At 39.2% G+C, this 24529-nt stretch overlaps 1 protein-coding gene across 9 annotated transcripts in view; it reads right to left on the bottom strand.

Annotated features, from left to right (window-relative positions):
• AFG2A (AFG2 AAA ATPase homolog A) overlaps positions 1–24529 on the bottom strand; it is a 229774-nt gene that overhangs the window by 81267 nt on the left and 123978 nt on the right. For 2 of the 9 annotated variants that reach the window (XM_061353682.1, XM_061353675.1), the window contains one exon: positions 13817–14269. The exons of 6 other annotated variants lie outside the window; for them this stretch is intronic. In XM_061353682.1, the coding sequence (XP_061209666.1) occupies positions 14112–14269 (158 nt within the window). In that variant the 3' untranslated portion in view covers positions 13817–14111. Of the gene's footprint in view, positions 1–13816; positions 14270–24529 lie in introns of those variants that run through there. One more of the 9 variants, XM_061353681.1, reaches the window with a different exon arrangement.

Raw genomic sequence — 24529 nt, forward strand, 5'->3', positions numbered from 1 at the left:
GAGGTAACAATTACTGCAAAAATGTTTGATTACACAACTAGCTTTTAAACGGTACCTGTGGGCACATACAGTCCTCATATGAAGTTATTTAAAAGTAAACCCACAGGATTTACTGTTAAATAATGGTACCATTATCAAAGAGAATTATTCTCTGTGAGTCATTTTACATTAATTACAATATATTATTTGAAGGGTACCATAGATGCAGTTTACTCTGCAGTACTCCTAGAAGAGTTTAATGAGCATCCCATTAGGAACCATAGGCAGGAACTGGACTGACACAGCTCTCGCACAGACTCACTGCCTGCACCAAACCCACCCCACGTACGCCAAAGCCTCCACTGAACTTGGCAGGAATGGACTGAAGTAACAAAACCAATGAAAATCAGTTCCAAGAGGCTACAAGCAGCTGTAAAATATTTAGAGAAAACCATGGAATTGAAGACCTGACCAGATTTCCAAATCCCATTTTCCAATGCTCTTAAAATACCCACTCCACTTTTTAAAACCTCTACAAACAATGGTTTGATTTAACAGCACATTCTAAAAATATGAAAATTAATTCAGAAAAAAAAGCTGTACAAATACCATTTATAACTGATGGGAGAATATCACTTATAAATTTATGAATTTATATTTATAAATGTATAAAGTAGAAAAGCAGCTGTTAATCTCTATGATTTTAGCTCTCTCAGGGGGAAATTGGATCATGTACATATTTTTTTTGCAGACAAAACCCTCTTCTCCTACAGCAGAAATGCCATTGTTTTAATATGGCATTTCATAATACACATAGCTTGTATTTTATACATGCGAGCAGTACCATGTTTGCATGCATTGAGAGTGACTGGTGTGCTGTTTGCTCAGTTCTGTGAATTAGACTACAGGGATCCTTTTTCAGAACTAGTTTCAGATTATTCATCGTACCCTTCCACTACAGTCCCAAATTCTTCACTGACAAGTCTACTGAAGGGAGAATAACTACACTTCCACTTCTTCAGTGAAAGACGTAAAAGACATAAAAGCCCCAGCCTGCTGTTGTAAACCAGTGTAGCTCCACTGTCATCTTTCAGCACTTTACTAATATTTACAGCGGCAGAGGCTGATCCCAGAAATTAAACAGTGGCCAGAGGCTTTTCCATTATATAAATCAGCAAGTTTATATAACCTCAAAATCCTAAAACTTCGGTGGTTGAATCTTACTCATTATCCTGCCACTGAGCCCTTTTGGCCAGCAGGGAATTCCAGAATGCGGAAATTATCTCTAACTTACTGTGATCAACACAAGGATTACAGACAGCTCTGTTCTGCCTAGGAAATTAAAGCCCAGGTTAAAGAGCTTCCTTACCCAGGAATTGCAGCTAAAATGCAAACCAGCACTAACTGTTTCTACCACAGAAGGAAAGCACCTGCATTTGGAGCCAGACCATGGAGAAGGGAACAAAAAAGTGCGAAAAATAGAAGCACAAGGAGAGAACAGAAAAAGCCAAAAAGTAGAGAGAGAATATTTTCCATTAAGATATGTCAAAAGAGCCACAGATATCAATGGCATTCATGCACATGAGCTGTTCTTGAAAGGACCTGCCATAATTAGCACTGCAGTTTGACAGTGAGCGGAAACGAATGCCAGCAGCTAGAGCTGGCCACACCTTTGTTTCCCTTCATTTTCCAGGGAAGACTTCAGGCTAAGAACTTTTGGGTCAGAAAAGCAAGTAAAAGACTCACATATAGTTACATAGTGCTTCTCCAGAATTTCTGCTTTGAAACCATAAACTTTGGTAAAAACATGTACTGCAAACGTCCAGTCTGAGCTATGTCACTTGGGATGCAGGTGGATGTTCATGCTGTTGTGCTGTGGTGACATCCGCCAGTTGCATGTAGGCTCCGGGGACCCCTAGCACTCTCCAAAAGCAGAAGGGTGAAGCACCTGAGCTGCAGCACCTAGCAAGCACATAGCAGCATTTTCAAACCAAAGTACTTCCTCCAGGGAACTAGTTATTTTGTGTAAAAAAATCCAGTTGGTTAGTAAAGAAACCCACATTTCTGTTAAACAAAATCAATCAGAAAATGTATTTTTTTAATTATTTTTTTTTAACCACAGGAACACCTCCAAAAAGTTATCTGGCATGAAAGGAAAATGAAACCTGCTTTTTTCAGTCAGACGGCTTTGGGTATCTCAACTACACTTTGACAACTTCAGCTGAAATAAAGAAATTATATCAGGTATTTTGTATGCTAAAGGTAATAACTATTAACACAAAGTAAAGCTGTTAGCTTTATAAAAATAAGAATGGCTTGAAATTTCTGGCCTTTTCTCTCCAGGCTGGCCAAGATCAGACAATTTTAGAAATTATTTTTGATAATTTTTAGAGCATGGAAACTATTTGCTAACATTTCACTGGAAGAAAAAATTGTTTCAAACTATTCCACATGTACAGAAGCTGATAAAAGAAAGCACAGCAGTTTGGTACATAAGATCTGATCTATATAACCATAAATGAAAATTAACCTGAAAGATGAACAGTGTAGCAATGCCTATTCTTTAAATCCCTCTGATAAGCACATACTAGAACTCCTTCAGGGAATATGCCCAGCCTCCCTACTGTCTAAACATGTTACCCTGGAGTCCCTACTATCATCTACACATGTAACATACAGTGATGGGTTATACTTGTATAGTTTGACACAGCATGAGGAGCAGGTCTTGGGAAGCTAGCCAAATACCTGAGGCTAAATCCCTAGCACATTAAAAGTCTAATTGTCCACAGTGATATTTTATATATAAAAATGCAAAAGACGACCCATACAGAATCAACTGTATTGTTCATTTTTGTGCTTTTTCAGACATGAAAGAAGTAGGTCAACATTGTCCGGAATTATCCAATTTGTTTCATATGATGAGAAAGGAAAAATATTCCTATTACGAACATTGATTGGGGGAACATTTCCAACATTTATGTGAATTTTCACATAGTAGAAAAGCCCTCCACCACGTGGAATAATACAGATTTCTATGTGAAATATCAGTACAGACATCAAACACCAAAGCTAATAAAGCAGTAGCAGTCTATTAGGTGAGCCAATCACCAGAGGAAAATTAAGAATCTAATGTGCCTTTGAGTTTCACAGCTCTATTTTTACTTCATAAATATGCTGAGAAATCTAGATTCCATGTGACATTTAATGTACCAGTTACAAGATCCATCTGCTTGATTTTACCAGTATTGACTTCTACATCAGTTCTCTCAATTTGTTTAGCCACTTGATACCCAGCCACATGGATGCCTTTGCTCTCCACTCTTTACACCTTTGGGTGCTTCACTCTCAACTTTTAATCCTCTGAGCGATACGGATGAGAAAACCGAAATGTCAGGGAAACTGCCACCATATGTGTTCACTGAACCAAAGCACCTCAGTTAGGTTATTCCCAAGAGCCTTGCCCCACTGCCAGGCAAATGCTTGCTGCCTCAACAGTAGTCAAAAACCTAAAGAATGCAAAGAGGAGTTCAGTATCGCCCAGTATGAACCTTCTTTATTACCAGTCACTCATAACAAACACAGCCTCCACAGATGCCACTGGGTCATACAATGCCATAGTTTATACAGTTTATAACCATAGTTTATGCGCATTAACAGCATCACGGGTAGATACCCACTTCTGCACACTGAAACAAACGGCATGTAAGTACCTTGACAGTTTGTGTCCAATGTGTTTGGGGGATGTTGGGCTTCTTTTAGGGTTTAATTTATTTATTTTTCCAGCAAACTGACAGCTCCAGAAGCATGTTCACGTTCCACTATCTCTACTTAAAATGTTTAAAAGGTTATAGCAAGCAGAGAAAAAGGTAGCAGAGATAAGTGTAATGAGTCACATACTCACCTCAAAGTAATGTATTGCTTACCTTTAATAAGTAAATAATTAGCTATACTTAAAGCACTTCTCTTCCAGTCTCTCAGAACAGTGTTACACAGGCAAAAGCTTCTGAAAACTTTAAGAAGGGAAACACTCAAAATTCATCATCTCCCTGTGCAGGCATTATGCCTGCTGATCTAAACATCTAGATACAAGATCCAGAAATATTAAACTGATTAATGATGGTAACGGTTTTCCTTGATAGACTGCCTCACAAATAAAATGGATAATTTTGCTAACCCCAGAGTATTTCTCAGGAATGTGGTCACTGTAATGAAAGTTTCTACAGAACATTTAGGAGCTTTGTCTCTCTACTGAGAGAGAAGCAATAGCATAAGCATCTGAGACCAGGGCATAAAGAAAACTTCTCTTTAAAATATTCCAAATACTCCAGTTCTTCTTCTTCTTCTTTTTTTTTTTTTTTCTTATTTAAGGGGAGGATAAGTCAGACTTTCGTGTTATGACCATAAATATTCTAAGTGTCAGATAATGAACCACGGCAAAATGGGTATCATCTGCCTGTCAGCGAGCTAACCACCCTGCACACCACTGATAGGGGAGTTTGAGGCATGATTAATTTTTTCCTCAAAAAACACACCTAAATCAAGTTATTTATGCCCTTAAATTTCTAACTATACAAATGCAATAGACTATAAAGGGAATCATTTTGATTAGCTTAGATGAATACTTTTTGGCTCTTCACTATCGGAACATCACTGCAATAAATAAGGTAAATATGTAAGAAAAACAGAACCATTTAGCATTTCATGCTTTTACAATAATAAAATTACCATCTTATTTGTGTACCCGTTAAGAATTCTACAAAATAATTTTACCCCCTGGGTAATTAATTACAATATATATTAAATACTTATAAAATACATAATGAATAAGAACTAAGAACAAACCCTATTTAAAACATCTGACTAGTGGCAAGATGCTAATTTAACAACAGATACTAAATAGGTGTAATATTTAAAGCTATGTTTCATATTAAAATATAGATGATGAAAGTCCTGAAGTGCAATGAACGTAATTCTGGTTTGTGCAGTCACGAGATAAATTAATACAATTCAGGTCTCGTAAGTGTTTCTTCTCATTTTATTTAAATTTTTACTCGACAATTCTCTGCAATGGCTGTTCTTCATTTAAAGGCCATTCTCTATAGTGGCTTATTTAAGGAAATTTTACTGAATGCAAATACTCTGTAATAGGTTATAGAAAGTCTAAAACTCCATGAAAACAAAGTGTCCTCTGAGGATGAAAGAAAACTTGAGTCAAGAAAGAAATACTGGAAAGGTTCAGAAGAAAATCGTATTATGAAGCAGAGATACTAGTTCCTAGGGTTTTACAAACCCTGTGCTACCTCTTAACCTTTTGCCTTGGACTGCTTCTGGTTCTCTCAGAGCTACTGAAAGCACTTTTCAGCTCCTATCAACATTTGGAACTACAGACCCTAAAGCTGCTAAAGAATTTGTAGCAATACTTGTTCTGTTTGTTACAAATTGGTTTTTTGAGCAAGACCCTGGCTTTCACAGAGCCACTCTAACCTCAAGTAGCATCTCACCAGTCTGCAATATTTTGGTCTAGGCAAAGAAAATAGTTTTATATACTCGAATCACTAAATGATTAAAAGAAAAAAAAACCCCACCCCACCAAACTAATTAACATCAGAGCATGATTTAAGACCAAGAAAGAAACATCAAAAGACATTACAACATTGTTTGATGCTCCTCTCTTGGCAATGAGCCTTCCCCAGTTTCACAGAGGGAAAACAAATGTTTCCAGTTACACGTATGCTCACACACTCTCTGCTAAGTGAGGCCAGACCTTCCTCTGTTAAGTAAATTGGTATGCCTTGGTTGCCTATTAGCTTTGACTTGTTTCTCAGAAATACAGGGTTCCCCCTGCAGCAATGCCTAGATAATGTTGTGGGATGAATGAGCTGAAAACACACTGACTTCCAAAGGAGAATCAGTGGTGGTGAAGACAGTGCAATATAGTATGAAGAACTGTATTCACATGTATGCAATCACAGAACGTAAAATTCTCCTCAAGGAATTCAGGTAATCACAGAGAACCTACAGACTTGTAGGAGAAGCTGAAAGTCTAGGCTTCCTTCGGAAGGAAGTAAAATGAGAACTATCGCCATCACACATACAAGCAAATGCTATGAGGGTCAGCTCCTTGGTGCATCCTATCCTCTCCTACCACTTCTCCCAGCCCTGTCACCTCCAGAAGGCAGGCAAGGGATTTGGAGGGGTGCAGGAACAGGACTCTTTCTGTGCCATCACCTCTGAGATAATGAGAACGACTGGCTATCACGTGAATGAGAAGCAGCATGACCGTGTTGTCAAAATTGTTCCAACATACAGGTAGAAGTGCCAACAAAGCTTTTTATGCTTTGTAGCATAACATCAAAGTCTCACACACATCAAACATTTTAAGACTATTTCTTAAAGAGACATCTTTTAAAACGGTTTCTGGCTATAAACTTGTGCATAAATGAAGTAGAAAAATAAACGATTAAAGAAGTACAGATATTTGCAAAGAAACAGATGTAAATACATCTCCATGGAAGAAGAAATGCAGAAGAAATTTCTGCAAGGTTTTCTTCGCCTCTGAAGCTAGGAAAAAAAAAAATATTAAAAAAAGGATGTCAGTGGGAAACATTTAGGAAAACAACTGGGACAATCTAATGAGATACAGCTATTTTCTGAATATCCTCAGGTATCAAGAATTATCAAGAATATTTAAAAAAAAGAGAGAAAATATATTTCCTACAGAATAACTGACAACGGTGTTGTTGTTGGATATTTCCTGAAATATTAACTGGAACTGCCAGATTTCTGAAGAAGGTTTCCATCATTTGCTTGGTTATGGGTACCCCTAGTCTGTACCAGAACACAGTGACAGGCAGCCTTTAACCAAAGGGTGTATGCCCAAATAAATGTATTCACTCCCAGACCTGCCACCCCACTGGGATGTTTTTAGCCACTCTGGAAGTAGTAGCAGAGACATAAGGAATGAGTGAGATAAAGTATTTCTGGCCAATTACCAGTGATGCCCCCTCACATCACCTGACAAAACAGTTGCTTCTCTTGTTTTTGTACTTATGATGAACTTCAGTCATCACCTCTCTCTGAGTATGAGGGAACATCTTAAGGCACCTGGAAGCCACAGAAGTTTGGCAAACTATTTGGCTCTGCTTTAAATATTATGCAGATTATAAAGGACAGAGAACAAGTTCTACTTTATAAATACAATTGACTGTTACATCTTTACATTCAGGTTTCTCATTTCAAGAGTTTAATCTCTGAGTCATACAAGCATGTCCTCATTTTATCCATCAGACATAAAAATTCATACTCTTTTCCCCAAAGTATTTGCACTCCCAGCAGCAGAGAAGATGTACACTTGCCACTCTGGTTTTCAGAATAAATCAACAGCCTAGAAAACCAGATAGAGCTCAAGGAAGCTACTTCCTGCTCATAACTAAGGAGATTGAACTGTCATCCAGGAAAGTCCTTCCATGTTTAAAAGCCCGTGACTAAGTCTTAAATAAAGGTGAATAAGCCAGTGAATAAGTCTTAAATAAAGGACTTAAACACTTTGCTTAAGCACTTTGGTCAACCAAGGCCCAAGGAAAGACTTAGGTTCCCATTTTGAGAATTTTTTCCTCTCTTTTTCAAGCCACAACAACATATCTAACAGTGCTCTAAGATCTCACCAGAGCGTGTATTTGAGAATAAAGGACTGAGGAAGACATAGGGAAATTCTAACTAAAACACTTAAACCTTGACTAAGTGTAGAAGGCACTACATATGAACACTGCCATGCAGGACAGATAACTTGAGTTGTCTGAAAGGAGTAGATGGGGAAAAACGGCTGAGCTGGACAAACAGTACCTTCTCAATGTAGAACTACTCATAGCTGTGTGAAAAAACAGGAATCCTGAAGTGATAAATGATTAGCAGATGTAGTAAGCAAGGCATGCTCTTGCAGTCTTTACCTCTGTGGTCATAATGTGGTCTTCCAAGGAGCACAGTGGCTTCTGGTGTCCCTAGAAGACTAGAACACTAATCAAATTATTTCTTAAGCCTGTTAAAATGTTTCAGATTGATTTCTCAGTGCCTAGAATACTGCTGTCTAACTTCATATTGGGTAATAGAAACTAAAGATCGGGGTGTGCAATTCAACATGCAGGTTTGGTAGTTGCAAACCCTTCCTCTCCACCTGCCTGTTTAAATATCTGTTTCACAAAACAAAACATATGAAAAAAATTCAGAGAAGGTGAGACTTCACAGGCTATGCAAAAAGCAAAAGGCTTTCAAATGCATCTGAACCAGAGATGGAACCACTTGTTTCAAATTAAGTAATGGGTCTGTTTCCCTCCTAATCAAAATAACAGTTAATTATTGATAACTTTAGCACATTAATCAGCTGCTGGGGAAAAAAAAAACTTCTAAAATCAAAATTAAGTGCCACTGCTTTTAAATCCTTTTATGCCCTCACATACAATCTTGGAAAAAGAAGCAAAACCAGTTTGCTCAGGGAAACTCCACAATCCTGAAAGCTGAAAATATCAGAGAAGAAAGAATATTCTGCAATACACAAGCACTCTCATTTTGCTTTGCTCTGCAGCTTCCTTTGTGAAGACAAGACAGTCCCTAATTGATGTTCATACAAAACACTGCTAATCTTGCCTATGTGCATTGTGTCAAGCACAGGTAAAGTTAATCCACACTATGGTGAGGACAGACAAGTGATGTAAGTAGGTTTTTCATTCCAAGCTAAGTGGAAGAAAGAAGTCATTAGGAAAAAACACATTTGGAGTATTTCTTCAACATGACATAAACTCCCCAAACCAAAAATTTTACATGAAAGCCTTCCTTCCACATGCACATGTTTTTGTACACACCCTGCCCAGTTTGTAAATCACATTTTGGCAAAACATACGAAAAATTTAAAAAATTAATTGAGTTTTGGCAAAGCTTAAAAGGTGTAGGGAGGGTCTGGAGGGTAGAAAGCTGGGCACATGATATTGATAACTTCGTTCTTGTACAAAGGGTGAGTCACTCATAGCCCACTAATTCAGCGTTTGCTTGAATTCACAATTCACAGGTTTTATACAGGAATTTGTATTTCTATAGGAAAGGTCAAGTCTGAAAGGTTTTTCATTCCAAAAGAGAAGGACAGTAGAATTAAGCTGCAACATACAGGGTAACTAAAATTTGCTTCGAACAAGCTGTGACTTAGAACAATTATGTGTTTCTGTCCATATTATCTCTCTGAAGAGGTGCCAGCTTCAGCCAGACTAAAGCTCTAACATGCTGGTGGATGCTAGGGAAGGTTCTGCACTAAGCACAGACAGTGCTATCCTCCAGTTTGCTTCAACCACAGGAGAACAGTCATATATCAGGTGGTCTGCAAGACCCAAGAGGTTGTTTTTGTCTCTGCATTCCAATGGTGAAATTTAGAGCTGCCTATCAGTAACTGTGTACACACAGGTGTTGCATCTTCTTTTCTCACAAATGCATGAATTTGGCTTTGTGACTCTTTGTTTACTAAATCAACTAGCCCACCAACAACTTTTTAAGGACCCCATAGGTGTTACTGCCTTTTCTGAGTTTTCACTTTTTAAAAACTCTTTTTACGTATTAAAATAACCACTTGTTAGTCATTTAAATTTAACTGTCACATGCAGGAAATGTTCTACATAGCACTGTTAGAAGAAAATTAACTTCTCACCTGGAGGGAGGCAAAGGCAGGGAAAAACATGATAACTGATGCATATAAAATAGCAGGAACTACTGTCTTCTCCAAATCATTCCACCAAAAAACCAGCAGGAATCCTTTGAATCATAACCCTAGTTTGCTTAACTGGAATAAATCAGCTAGTGAAGGTACATCTAAATTTCATATCGCATTTCAAAATTTTTGAAGGCACTTCAGGAGTATGAGTCTCAGATACTTGATTGTTTCTTAGTTCTAGACAGGCCTTCCAATCTGAAAAAGTTTGAGCAAAGTATTTTTGAAAGTTTCACCTTCAGTAAGGTTGTATCATACATGAATTAATAACATGAAATATCTTTATTACCTAAAGAAACCACTATAGCCCAGGCAATTTTCTGGGACACCTTCAGCTAACAGTTGCTAATAAAGTTTCATCAGTTGGAGGGAAGAGGGGAACAGACTAAAAGAAGAGTCCTTTTGGGAAAAGCAATGTTCAAAAATTGTTTGGGAAATACCTCATTCCTGAGTGTTTGCAATCCAGATATATGGTACACATCATCCTGTATTTAAAGTGCAGATGAACTCACAAGAGGAGATAGATGGAGGCTGGAGAGATTTATGCAGCTATGGACTTATTTTACTGTTAGGTGATGCACAGCTCTGATTTCAGATGTGCTGAGCAGTCTTTATAGAAAATAATAAGTAGTGATGCACACGTATATTTATGTGTCAGGAGTCCAGAGTACAGAATGAATGCTTAATGAGTTCTGTGAATCTGTATAAATAAATATAAATGAAATCACACCATGGGATATCCCTGTCTTATATCTCTCACTAGCATCTAAATTGGATATGGTCTACATTCAACATGTATATAAATATGTTCACAGAAACACAACTAATTATCAGCCTGCAAATTGTCTCTCAAAGCCCAAGCTAATTTAAGTTCCCTGTGGGTTCATTTCTGTTAGGGAAGTCAGCAGAGACAACTCAAAACATACACAGGAAGTGTATCTGCTGCTTAAGAAGAGATTTGTGCAATTACTTTTCTGACCATAAATACACTTCATTTCATCTTGCTAATTTTACATTTCCCATATATGATTCATGGTGTTATGCCAAGGTTACCCAGGTCCTCAGTATTAAAAGGTTATATAAACACATCCCTGAAGTAACTAAAATGAATCAGATTCACAGCGAACAGAGTGCAGGCCTGAACTTAGGGGGTGTGAAAGCCAGACCGCTGACATTACAAAACAGTATTTCACTTCTATTTGTAACTTCACACAGAACACACAGAAATGTGTTACTGGGTAAGAAAAATCAGCAGAAAATGTTTCCTTTGGGGGAGAGGCAGAAAGACAAAAAGGTAAAACACCCCAATATTTGCATCTGTAAAAACTATCTGAATACCTGCTCTCCTTTCTCATGCTACCCTGAAAACCCAGCCCCTAGACAGGTCACTGCCTTGAAGTCCAAGCACGCACAAGGACTTGAGGTTGAAGCCTGGTCTTAAACTGCCATTGTGCAGCTGATTTTCTCTCAGGTAAGCTCCTCCACAAGTGAAGTAAAAACAGAAGATGCAAAAGTTGCAGGCAGGACTATGGAAGAATCAAACAAATAGTTTGCTTTTCCGTGGCATTTCTGTTAACCCTACAGCACCCAGCTACAATCACACACATGATGCATAAGAATGCTGGCAGGATGGTGCAAAACAGTATCAGATAGTAAAGCTAATAATTTCTAAGTCTACATCTTCAAAACACTGTGATATTAACATCAACAGTTTATGCTTGCAACATCTCTGCAAAACAAGGCCCAACTCAGTTTTAAAAGTGCTTTGTCAAGAAGCATCCTAGGAAGTCGGGGTTCACATTAAATTAGCATCCTTTTTTTTTTTTTCTTCTAGTCTTATGTGTACAGCTTCTTAATCCTCCTATGCCTCAAGCAATTTCTAAGGTCTTATAAACTTCTATATCATTGCCACAGAGCAATCAGAAGCAACTCTAGCTCCATGATACAGCACCAAAGTGGAAGGAGCAAGCTGCAGTGGATGGTTTAGCAGTAACAAGCTGTTGATGAGCAGCACAACACTGCAGACCAGCTCTGATCTGGATAGCAGAAAAAAGACATACCTGGATCACAGAAAAAAGCTCTCCCTGGAATGTATCCCAGGCTAGGTCTATGTACCCCAGTTCCAGCTCCCATCTGATTCAGACAGCTGATCTGAACTTCAGCACTAGACTGAACCAAATGAATCCCAGCAGAGATGGGGACACAAGCTCCACTGCAAGCCCAAGGCACTTAAATAACACATGTCTGCAACCTTGAGCTCCAGCTAGCACACAGGTCACACTTCCGCTCGTGGCGGCAGGTCCTACGTCGAAAGCAAGCGCCAGTCCCTCTCCCAGTCTACATATGGAGAATCTCTTCTGTTTTGCCAAGACACCAGCTGAAAATAAGCAGGATGAAAAAAGGCTTTTACACACTGTGATTTCTGCAAGAATAAACTGGGCACAGAAGAAGCACAAGAACACTTGAAAGCCCATGCACACCTGTTTGAAACTCAAAAAGCAGTGGAATATATCACCCAGTATGCCCAAGCATCATTCTCAAGAATCCCATTTCCATTAGAAAAGTCTCCACAAGACAGAAGCAATTTGTGTGGGAAGTCTAGGTTTGATTATGGTCCAAAAGATTTTAATAAATTTAAGAGATTTTCACATTATCCCTCGTAAGCCTCATTTTTCTCACGCTTAAACCAATATCCAAGGATCTGATGGTCCCAGTAAATCCAAAATAGTTACTGAGAGTCAATAAATACTATATCTGCAAACCCACACAAATATTTTTCATGGATATATATACTACCCAGTACCATTTTATTTCTTTCACTGCCTACGAGTAGATGGACTTCTAGAATTCTAGTAAAGTCTAAGTGTGAGAGGGAGCAAAAACTATTATTGTTCCCACCAACCAGAACTCAGCAAACTAAGACAGTATATCATCCCCAGAGATAAATTTCTTGATTTATTTAATGGCAAGTTTCTGAGCACAACTCCTTGAAGGATATTCACCTGTGTTTCTTTTTGCATCAGTACAGTCTTGCTGTGAATCTTAAAAATCTCCCTCCCGATACTCACTTCTGCTTCACTTCAAGTGTCTGTTCTTTCTATTACTCACATAATTAGATGCAAAGCATAAATGGAAGAAAGTGGCAGAAACTAGCTTCCAGCTCTAAATTCCTGACAGTACAAACCAAAGCCTGCAATTTATAGTTAGAAAAAAATAATAAAGCAATTGCTTTTTGTTATTGTTACCTTTATTTGAAAGGCTACAGCCAAAAACTGTCCAAATTCCAGACAGTGCAGAAACAGTCACACTTTCTCCTGCCAACTTACAGCATGTTAGTACAGGAATAACTTTTTGTAAAAGGACAACATGGTTAAGGCTTTTTCAGAGCAACAGGTTTTTTGAACAGTGAATTAAGAAGCTCCCTGTATATTCACTGACAAACTGATAACCAAACATCTGGCATGCAACCTGACCAACACCCACTTCCTCTGCTCTTGTTCTTGTGCTATGGATTGTCTTTGCTGGAAATCTTGAGACCTGGCCAATGTCCTCCACTACAAGTTCATTTTCGCTTTTAGTTTTTCCACATGCCTAAATAAGTCAGCTCTGTTTCTCCAACTTCTGTGAAAACAATTTCCAGAATCCTATGTCCCTTTTACCAACTTTTCATTCAGTGCTCCAACTTGCCTCTACTTCCTTCCCACATGTAACGTAGAAAATTTCTACCCACAGAAAAGATCAAAACGTAACACCTCCATCTTTCCATTTTTCACTGAAACTTACATCTACAAGTCTTTCCTCTTGCATCTTGGTCCCAGCTGCGGTTTCCCCTTTCTCATCCAGTCTCTTCCTTCGCCTTTCACTCCTCTACTTGTCCCTCTGGACTCCCCCAGATCATCTGCCTGGTCCTTCAAATCCACATCTGTCCTGTTCACAGCCTTTTCAGTTCGGTGACTCTCTCATTCCACAAAACAAACACCTAGATTTTACCACCCTAAAAGTCCCAGTCTGCATGCCCTCTGCTCCAGTCCCAAGCTTCTTCCCATCTCTGTGCAGCATTCCATTCTTCCAGTCTTCATTCCAGTCTCTAATTGGTATTTTTCCAACAGATTTTCTTTCCCACACATTGTCTGATATCATGTTCCTCACCAATATTCAAACTATTCCCCCCCATCTTCCAATGATGCCACCTGATATCAATATAGTTATGCATTGTCTGCCTTCCTGAAACTTGGCTGCAGGCATACCTTCCACCACTTTCCTCTATTCTGATCTCCTGTAGGGGTCTTGCAATTCACTGCTTTTGCTTCTCTTGTCCCCTCACAAGCTGTCTTTCAGCATGCTTAGCCACAAACATACATACAGGTAGCACCTTCATACTGAATACTCAAATTTTCTCTGTTTTTTCACTCTCTTCTTCAAAGTTCTTGAGCAATAGATCAAAAAAATCCTTGCAGAGAGTGCCTGTCAGCTGAGGAATGGCATGATGCAGCAGTTGATTTCTGTCCATCACTCTTCCCACCCATCGTGAATCAGAAAATTGCCCTGTCAATCAAAATTATAACCAAATCACCTCTTATTTGGACCATTTCCTGAGTTCTTCACAGTTACATGAAACCTAAACTTTACAGCTTCTTTCTGCAAAACATTTCTAAAATAGACTCACTCACTATCAAAATACCAGCTCCTGCCTCACCTCAGCCCACACTGACATTCTCTATCACTGACTCATTAGATGCTTGGTGTACTTAAAACCAGAGTAAAATCTAAATCATGTTACATTGCCTCCAACACTGGGACTCTGGAGTGTTTTCTGCCATTTTGAATGTCTTATCTGCAGTTCTTCAGACTCTTCATAGCCATGAAACACACACATCTACATTAAACTCTGGAGTCCTTACAAAATTTGGTCCATTAACATGCTGAGGCCAGTACGCGGTGTCTTAGTTGCTTTGCTTTTTCACCCTTTTGTCTGTAGGCATTTGTTGCCTCAAGATTATTTTGGTCAGGAACCTTATTGAGCTCTACCTCTGAGAAATGGGCTCAAGTACCCAAATAAAGTCCAAAGTTATTAACACTTGGTAAATACTGAAAAATTAAACTTTCTGCCTAATTATAATATTTCACAAGTAATTAATGTATAGTTCTCTCCTGTATGCTAGCTATTAAAAGCTAACCAGAATCTGCATTTCTGAGATTTTTTGCAGCCCTTTAATACCTGTGTTATGCCTCTTTCTCCTACAGCAAAAATATAAAAACAAAGCAAATATGCCACATAGTGTTTCACACTAATTGAAAACAAGCAACTTCAGTTCTCTAAGTGTAAGTACCAACATTTTCAAGAAGCAAAAATATTTCTAAAACCATCCGAACTTCCATTTTAAAGATGAAATAATGGAAGGTAGAAAATCAATTAGTTTCTACTAGCAAAGTCATGCAAGTCGAAAAAAAGACCTTAAAATTGAACCCCACCTGATCTTTTTTTATTATAATCTCTGCACATAGGCATTACCCAACAACTTAAGCAAAAAATACTAAACAAGCAGTAGAAAAATAACCACTTTCATAATGAGCAAACATGCAGAATAGTTTGTGAGCAAGACATATGAAAAGCAACAAAATCTCTTCTCTTCCCTGAAGCTGAGCAACCAGATGAAGAAATACCTTTGTGATCTCCTGATTCTGATCAGATTCTTTGCCAATTCATATTGGTAAATCAAACTAATTAACTTTATCCTAAATCAGAGTTACTGAGCATGAATTCCAGATTACTGAGAATATTCTCAATTAAGTTAGTGAAAGTAAGACGTGAAACTTCTGTTTGCAAGTGCCAGCTTATAATTGAGTATAACATTACAAGCTGTGCTTGTGCTTTTCCATCTACCAAGATGCAATAGGACCATGTTATTTCTAGTAACTGTACAGTCAGGTATACTTGCAGTAGGACCTAAGGAAATATTAAAAGGTCTCATTTCATCCAAAGGACTCATTAAGCACAACACCCAGCAATAAATCACAGTCATCTCTAGAGTGGAAAACTAAGCTGATACAATTGTTTTTGCACAGGTAATATAAATTAATACTTTCCAGTGAAACAAGTCACCTTGCAAGACATTGCTCCTGATGAGCCTGCCCAGAGCTCCTATCACTGACCTTTCATTACAGAGCTGCCAAAAAATCAGCCCAAACTCAGGAAGAAAGGATGGAGGTACCAGGAGAGCTAAGGCCTTCCTACAAGCTGGGACCACCAGCCAGTTCAGCTCACTGGATATGCACAGCCCCCTCTCAGCATGGTTCATGCAGTGATAACACTTGGCAGTGCATCTCCCAAGGGGAGCCTGAGAGATGCTGTCTCAGTCTCTGTCCTCCAGCTCCAGGCTGTGGCCGCAGCCCAGGCAAAGACCTCAGCTTCTGCTGGGAACACTGCTCTCCCTCTGATTGGTGCTGCGCTTTGAAGAAAAGTCTGCACATTTTTGTCTTCCTGACAGATCCACACATAGCACCGAGTGTGTACCAAAACACCACACCCAGCCACAGGCACTAAGCCTCCGGCTACCTCCTGACAGTGTCATCTGGTGAAGCAGGCACTCGGTGCCCTGAATAAACAGAGCGAGCTGGGAGAGTGAATTACTGACATTTCCGGGTCTGACAAGAGACCTCTGGAGCCTCAGCTCCTTTTCAGGTCAGACTGGCTGCCGCCATGAACACTGATGGGGAAAGGGAGAGCAATGATGCTCTCCTCATGATGAGTGAGGGCCAGGGAGACAGACAAAGCAAAGAAAAACACAGTTCTAATACCTCACAGACTCCTGGGTTAGAGAAACCTGTTAGCCCAGCCTTTCCTTTTCCTTTTCCTTTTATTTTTTGTTATTTTTTTGTTTGTTTTTTTTTTGTTTGGGGGGTATTTTTATCAACAGGATTAAGATTCTTATCTGGGTAAGCTTTTTTCTTAAAGTTGAAGATCAATGTTAGTTACCTGGGGAGAAGAAATGGACTGAAAAGCTTGTGGTTGCTCACATGCCCTGGTTGATGGATGCACCAGGGCCACAGCGCACACATGCTGTCCTCCACTGGTGAGACTGCCAAGCTCCTATATGGGCAATTAGCAGGTTTGATCAAGTCATTTACAAAAACTAATGAATGAACAGAAGATCTTAATCCACCCAAATCCAATCTCTCTACTCAAGATGCAGGTTCCAGAGGGCAGAAAGACTGAAATGCAGCAAAAATGTTACAGATTAGAGTCCTCAGGAAAAAAAAACAAAACAACAAACCAAACAACTGCCATGTAATTTATTTCAATAGCACTTTCAGATGAAGGCCATGGTATTCAAAGGCTTTTCAGTGTTCCTGGTGAAGAGTGGGGTTGGTTGAAGAACAAGGTGGATTGAAGAATGGGGTTGGTTGAAGAATAGGGTTGTAAATAAGTAACCTCAAGAACCTTGGGCTCTGTTAGCAGCTATAGAGAAAATGAAAATTACTAAGATAAGCTTTGCCAGAACCACCTGGTGGTTACTGATATGACAATGATCCTAAAACAAAGTGAGGAAGAAATAACCACCAGGGGTCCAAAAGCCCACTACTACATCTTTGTATGCATACAGGAGGCATTGTCTAAGAAGTATGATGTAATGTATGTAATCTAATGAATATGTATGTTTAAGAGCAATATAATCACAGCCTGGTTGATGCCTAGGAGAGACACACTTGAAGGAGCTATCCCCCGTGTCTCCTGGCGCCGCAAAAAAGAATACCTGCTTGTCAGCTTGAAAACTTTGTTGACGAGTTCCTGGAGTTTTCTCCAAATCATTTGGCACCCCAGATGGGACCCTCTCTGCTCGGCTGCAGGACCCGCTGAGGTCAGGGCTCCCTAGGGCCCTCGGGAGTTTTTCCTGGAGGGACCCCTCGACTCATTCAGATCACTGCAGGAGCAGACAAGGACCATCTCATAAAAGGTATTCTTTTCTTTTATATGGTCTGTAAGATGCAGGGGGAATCTTGGTTTGGTAAACTGATTTGGTAAGTGTATGCAAGGTTTGTAAACCTTCTGTAAATCGAGATAGGAAATCTCGTGGGTAAAGGCATGTACCCAGCTGCTAGCATCTGTGGTTTGGGGCATCTTGTGGTTTGGGTCCTGCAGCTAGGGGCAAGTGGTTTGGGTCCTGCTAGCAGGGGCATCTTGTGGTTTGGGTCCTGCAAGATGCGGTGGGCATCCTGTAGAAAAGGTTTTGGATTTTACTGGTATTTGATTTATGTTGTGGCTTGTTATAGTTATGATTTTGGTCTTGTGATTTTGGTATTGGTGACAGACTGTTATAACTGCGTTATTAACTGTTGTCTCTGTTTCAAGTGTTGTAACTGTGGAGTGTCTATTTTGTGGCTTGTTACAGTGATGATTTTGGTCTTGTGATTTTGGTATTGGTGACAGCATGTTATAACTGTGTTATTAGTTATTGGTTGTTTGATACAATTTTTGTCTCTGTCTCAAGTGTTGTAACTGTGTGGAGTGTGCTGTGGGATCCTGTATGTGTGTGTATGTGTGTGAATGCGAAATTAATAATCGGAAATTGGCAGAGTGAAGAGATCTTAAAAAAAGGGTCCTTTAGGGTGCATTTTGGCGCATTGGAAAGAACTGGTGGAGAGACTAACGTGAGAGGACGAGGCAGAGGTGAGAAACTGAATTCTCCTGTGGGATGTGATCAGTGTGCATACTGTAAGGAGTTTGAATGTTGGAACTGAGACTGCCCTGGGGGGACTGCCATGGGGTGGCTCCAGTGACTGAATAGGAACTAGACTGACAGGGACCTGGGGAATCTACCCTAGCAGATCCACTGATTAAATTAAAACGAGGAACTAGAGGGAATAAAGTGGAATTTTTAAGTGGATACAGGAGCAACTTATTCGACATTAAATCAGAGAAAAAGAATTTGTTACAGATGTGGGAGCTACTGGCCACCAAAAAAAAAAAAAAGGAAACAAAAACAAAGAAAAGCATTATCTTTATAATCTTTATTAGGGCGAGAAGCAACATTTAAAGAAGGCAAAATGGAATTAGGAGTCAAAAATGATCAATTAATTGAAGTTTTGAGTTTATCTTTAATTGAGCAGAAGAGCAAACAGGAGGACCTCCCTGAAATAGAAGAAATCCTTAATCAGGTTTATCTGGGAGTATGGGCATCTGAAGTTCCAGGTAAGGAAAAAAAAATGCTTTGCCTGTTAAAGTAGAAATAAAAGAGGGGCCTGCCCAATTAGAACAAAAGAATATCCCTTAAAATTGGAGGATCAAAGGGAAACAAAGAAATAATTTAAAAAATGGGAATTATTAACTGGATGCGAATTAGAACATAATACTCCTATCTCGCCATTAAAGAAATCCAATGGGAAAAGTTACAGATTAGTTCAAGATCTCAGAGCAATCAATAAAATGGTGGAGGACATTCATCCAGTAGTAGCTAATCTGTATACCTTATTGACTAAATTGAATATTAATCAGGAGTGGTTTACCCTTCTGGACATAAAGGATGCATTTTTCTGTCTGCCCATGGCCAAAGAAAGTCAAAATTTATTTTGCTTTTGAATAGGAAAACCCTGAAACAGGAAGGACACAGCTCACATGGACGGTGTTACCTCAGGGATTAAAAAACAGTCCAACCATTTCTGGAAATCAACTGACACTAGAATTAGAATTCTGGGAAACACCTGCCCAGACAGGAGCTTTACTACAGTATGTGGACGACCTGTTAATTGCTACCAAAACTGAGAAAGAATGTGTTCAACGGACTGTAGGATTGTTAAACTTTCTGGGGCTAAACGGATACCGGGTATCTGAATTGAAGGCTCAACTAATTCGAACTCGAGTATCTTATTTAGGATGCAAAATAACAGGAGGACAACCAGAACTCGGAGCAGCTAAGGAGGAAGCAATCTGTCAAACACAGTTAAAGATATCTGGACATTTCTGGGAATGACAGGATGGTGTCAACCCTGGATCCATGATTATGGTGTTCTGGTAGGACCCTTATATGAGCTGCTAAAAGAAAATCCAACCTTTCTAAAACGGACAGATCAAGCTGAAGAAGTGTTTAAAAGTTTAAAGACAGAACTCATGACAGCTTCAACTCTTGGGCTCCAGGACATAACTAAACACTTTTGGCTAACAAAAAGGTACACATTGGCTATTGCCATAACGTTTCTTGAAGTATCAAACCATCTTAGTAGAACTGGATGATGTGGAAATTGTGATCACAAATGCTGTGAATCCAGCATCTTTCCTGCAGGAAACCCCTACTGAACCACTGACTCATGATTATGGTGTTCTAAGACAGTATATTCAAGCCGACCAGATCTACAGGAGGAGCCTCTGGAGGGTGCAGATTCCTGGTTCACCAATGGCAGAAGCTTTGTTAAAGACGGTAAATGAAGAGCAGGGTATGCCATAACTGCAACTTCAAAGGTAACAGAAGCTAAATCATTACCCTCTAACACCTCAGCACAAAAGGCAGAAATAATAGCCCTGACTAGAGCCTTGGAGATGGCAAAGGACAAGTGGATAAACATATGGACTGATTCCAAATATGCCTTTGGGGTAGTTCATGCACCGGGAGCAATTTGGAAAGAATGAGGACTTTTAAATACCCAGGGAAGACAAATTAAACATGCAACGGAAATTCTACAATTGTTAGAAGCTGTACAATTACCAAATGAAGTGGCTATTGTACATTGTAAAGGACATCAAAGAGGTAACTCTGATCAAGAGATTGGAAATAATTTGGCTGATCGTGAGGCTAAACGGGCAGCAGAAACAGAAAGAGTTGAGGTGATGTCCTTAATTCCTGACGGTAAACTGGCAATTGAGCAAAATAAACATAGGTACTCTAAAGAAGATATGAAACTAACTGAAGATTTGGAAGGACAGGAAAATGAAAAGGGTTGGATAAAAATACCTGATGGGCGAATAGCGATCCCCTATAATCAGCTATGGAAGTTGACAGAAGGAGAACATAACAAAACTCATTGGGGTACTAATGCCTTGTATAAACATTTAAACAAACAGATCATAGGAAGAAATTTATATATCATAGTGCAATTAGTGACAAAACAATGTCAACTATGTCTGAAAAATAACCCTAAGACTGAAAACAGGAATCAAGTAGGAACAATTGGAAAAGGGAATTATCCGGGACAACAGTGGCAAATAGATTTTTCTGAATTACTTAGAAAAGGAGGTTATCGATATTTGTTGGCATTGACAGATACTTTTGCAGGGTGGCCAGAAGCATTTCCTTGCCGGACAAATAATGCAAAACAAGCGATTAAGGTGCTATTAAGTGAAATAATACCTTGTTTTGGGGTACTAGCAACTATCTCCTCTGACTGTGGTACACATTTCAGTGCAAAATTATTACAAGAAATCAGCAAGAAACTGGAAATAGATTGGCAACTGCATGTTCCATACAGGCCTCAGGCCTGTGGGTAAGTGGGAAAAATGAACCACTTAATTAAACAACAGCTTGGGAAGATTTGTCAAGAGACTAAGTTGTATTGGTATCAAGCATTACCATTGGCCTTATTGAGAATCAGAACAAAACCTCAGTCAAAGGAGGGAATTAGCCCATTTGAGATTCTATATGGAAGGCCATATCAATCTCAATTTAAAGGAGAGAACCTTCAAGAAGTAGGACACCTTCAACAGTTCTTGGCAAACTTGGGAAAACAGAAGAAATAAATCTCAGAGTGTTAGGGACCAGGGCCAGAGGTTTAGATTATCCTATTCATCCTTTTAAGCCAGGAGACTGGGGTTTTATTAAGAATTTTGCAGGTGATCCCCTAGAAGAGAAGTGGAGTGGACCATACCAGGTATTACTAACTACCTTTACAGCAGTGAAGATAAAGAAACAGCCTGCTTGGATACATTACTGAAGAATCAAGAAGGCGCCAGAACCAGAAACAGATCAGAACCAAAAAAAAGTATGGTGCATCGAGTCTTCAGGACCTGCACATGAGACTATATCGATCATAATTTGGACTTGTATAATAATAGGTGTAGAAGCATGGAATCAAAATCTATATCTGAGACTGATACAAAATGTTGGTAACAAGAGTGATTGTTGGATCTGTACTCAGCTACCTAAATCAGGAGAGAGACTGGGTATTCCTTTAATTGTCCCCTTTAAGATAAATTGGAACAGATTATGGAGAGATCCTGTTTATACTGACAAGGGTCATACAAATTTACAGGTTTTAAGGATACAAGCCTCAAATATATCGGAAGTTAAATGTGTCACCACTAACAAAACTCTTAATCAAGGCAACATGTCAGTAGGAAATTACCCATATTGCAGCTGGTCAATGCAACTTCACCTTCGAAAACCTTTAATTGGTTATTGGAATGTTCCTGAAGGGAAAGGGTGGTATTGGTTATATGGAGAAAATGCCTATAAGGCTTTGCCTCCTAACTGGAAAGGGATATGCACACTAGAAGTAGTGGTTCCAAACTTTACAGTAATTGACATTCATCCCTCTGGAACCTGGGTTCGGAGTTTTATTAAAAGAATGAAACGAGGATATAATCCCATAGCAGAACAAAACACTGCTTTCCATAGCTTTGTTAGATGGCTTATTCCATCTCTAGGTGTTAGTGAATTAGAAAAAGTGATTGTAAATATCTCAGCTGCAATTGAGGAAATGGGAAATTGAACTGCTGATGTTATTCTAGCATTACAAGAAGAAATAAACAGCCTGTCTAAAGTAGTGCTCCAAAATAGAATGGCATTAGATACACTGTTAGCATCCCAAGGACAAGTTTGTTCTGTAATCAATGATAGCTGTTGTTCCTATATAGATCAAAGTAGAAGAATTACTACTGATCTAAAGGAAATGTGGAAACAAGTTAAAATATTTCATGAGGTGGTGCAGGACAACACCTCATGGGGATTTGAAGAAATTTGGGAAAAATTAACATCATGGGTACCCAATCTCTCCTGGTTGAGACAGTTGGTTTTTACTGTATTTGTAGTAATAGGAATGGTTGCAATCACACGCATAACGGTCCAATGCTCCTTTTGATGTTGCAAACAAACCATGATGAACTATGACGAATGGAAGAGAAACAAAATTAAGCATCAAGTAGAAACAGAGAAATACTTCAGGAAACTTTAAATAAAAATAAAATAATTCAGTTGCAAAAGAATGTGCAATAGGAAAAGAAAAAGGGGGGATTGAAGAGTGGGGTTGATTAAAGAATAGTGTGGATTGAAGAATGGGGTTGACTGAAGAATAGGGTTGTAAATAAGTAACCTCAAGAACCTTGGGCTCTGTTAGCAGCTATAGAGAAAATGAAAATTACTAAGATAAGCTTTGCCAGAACCACCTGGTGGTTACTGATATGACAATGATCCTAAAACAAAGTGAGGAAGAAATAACCACCAGGGGTCCAAAAGCCCACTACTACATCTTTGTATGCATACAGGAGGCATTGTCTAAGAAGTATGATGTAATGTATGTAATCTAATGAATATGTATGTTTAAGAACAATATAATCACAGCCTGGTTGATGCCTGGGAGAGACAAGCTTGGAGGAGCTATCCCCCGTGTCTCCCGGTGCCGCAATAAAGAATACCTGCTCGTCAGCTTGAAAACTTTGTTGGCAAGTCTGTTCCTGGAGTTTCTCCAAATCACTGGGAACCTTCTTACTTCAAACTGCACAGCCCTGATTTATCTACCATTGAGCATTAACATGTAGGTGAAGAGCAATAATCCCAGGAAAGTAACTGCAGTTCTCAAGTGCAGAGAAACGTTTCCCTAGTCCTGAGGCTGGACTTCCAATATAACTTACTCTGCAAACACTAAGTTTCTTCAAGCTAAAGGACTAAATGGAGGTAATTTCATTTTTCCAAAGTCCCCTCAAAGTCCCTATTTAACATGCAGTGTGTGTCTCAGTCTGCACCTTACCCTGGGGGCTTGAGAATGCAGGGGCTCAGACTACAGCTAGGCAGGCCTGGCACATTTGCCCACTGCAGCGCCCTCCTCACTCACAAGAAACTGCTTAGCAGGAATCTCTGGCAAGCTTAAGGGCATTACAGAACCTCTAATCTTCAGAAGAGATGCAATTCTTTGGCCAAACTCAAACGCACAAAATATCACGAAATACTCTCAATATATATTCATCTACTGAAGTGTTTAGATGTCATTAATAAACAGGTTGTCATTTTCAAATTCATTTTAAGGGGAAGGAGGAAAAGCCCTGTAAAAATGCTGAACATGTGCTAGTTTATTTTTTCCATGTAATGTAGAACACTTTTCCTTAGCTGTATCCTTTACTACTGTTGCTACAAAGCCTATGTTCTTTCATCAGCTACTTGGGAGCGTCTATGCTTCAACAGTTATTTACAAAATGCAACTACTAAACTTAAATCTCTGCTCATTTGAATAGGCAGCACCTTCTAAAGTCTGTTTTTAAGTCTAGAAGAAAGAAGTGTGAAAATGCAGACTACTTCATCCTTTCAAGAGTTTTCCCCAGTATGGGCAGCAAGGCTTAGGAAATTCATTGTGCTGAACAGGGAACAAGGACAACATAGCCGTCACACTCTGCAGGGCTTGTCACAGGCAACAAGTCTGTCCATGTGCTTAACTAACTCCTGGAATTGCTGTTTCAACTGAGTTTATACATTAAATTCAGATTCTGCTACATTTCTCTAATGGTTGCAGCCAGAATATGATCCTTCTAGGACTATACGGGTACAGTTTCGTTAAGCAAGAGAAATATTTAGAGTCTCACAGCCAGAACATGAGTAAGGGATGGATGGC

This window comes from Neopsephotus bourkii, unplaced genomic scaffold (genome assembly GCF_033783945.1).
Source record: "Neopsephotus bourkii isolate Nb327-2 ecotype Australia unplaced genomic scaffold, CSIRO-AGI_Nbou_v1 NB_690, whole genome shotgun sequence".
In the NCBI taxonomy this organism is placed as follows: Eukaryota; Metazoa; Chordata; class Aves; order Psittaciformes; family Psittacidae; genus Neopsephotus; species Neopsephotus bourkii.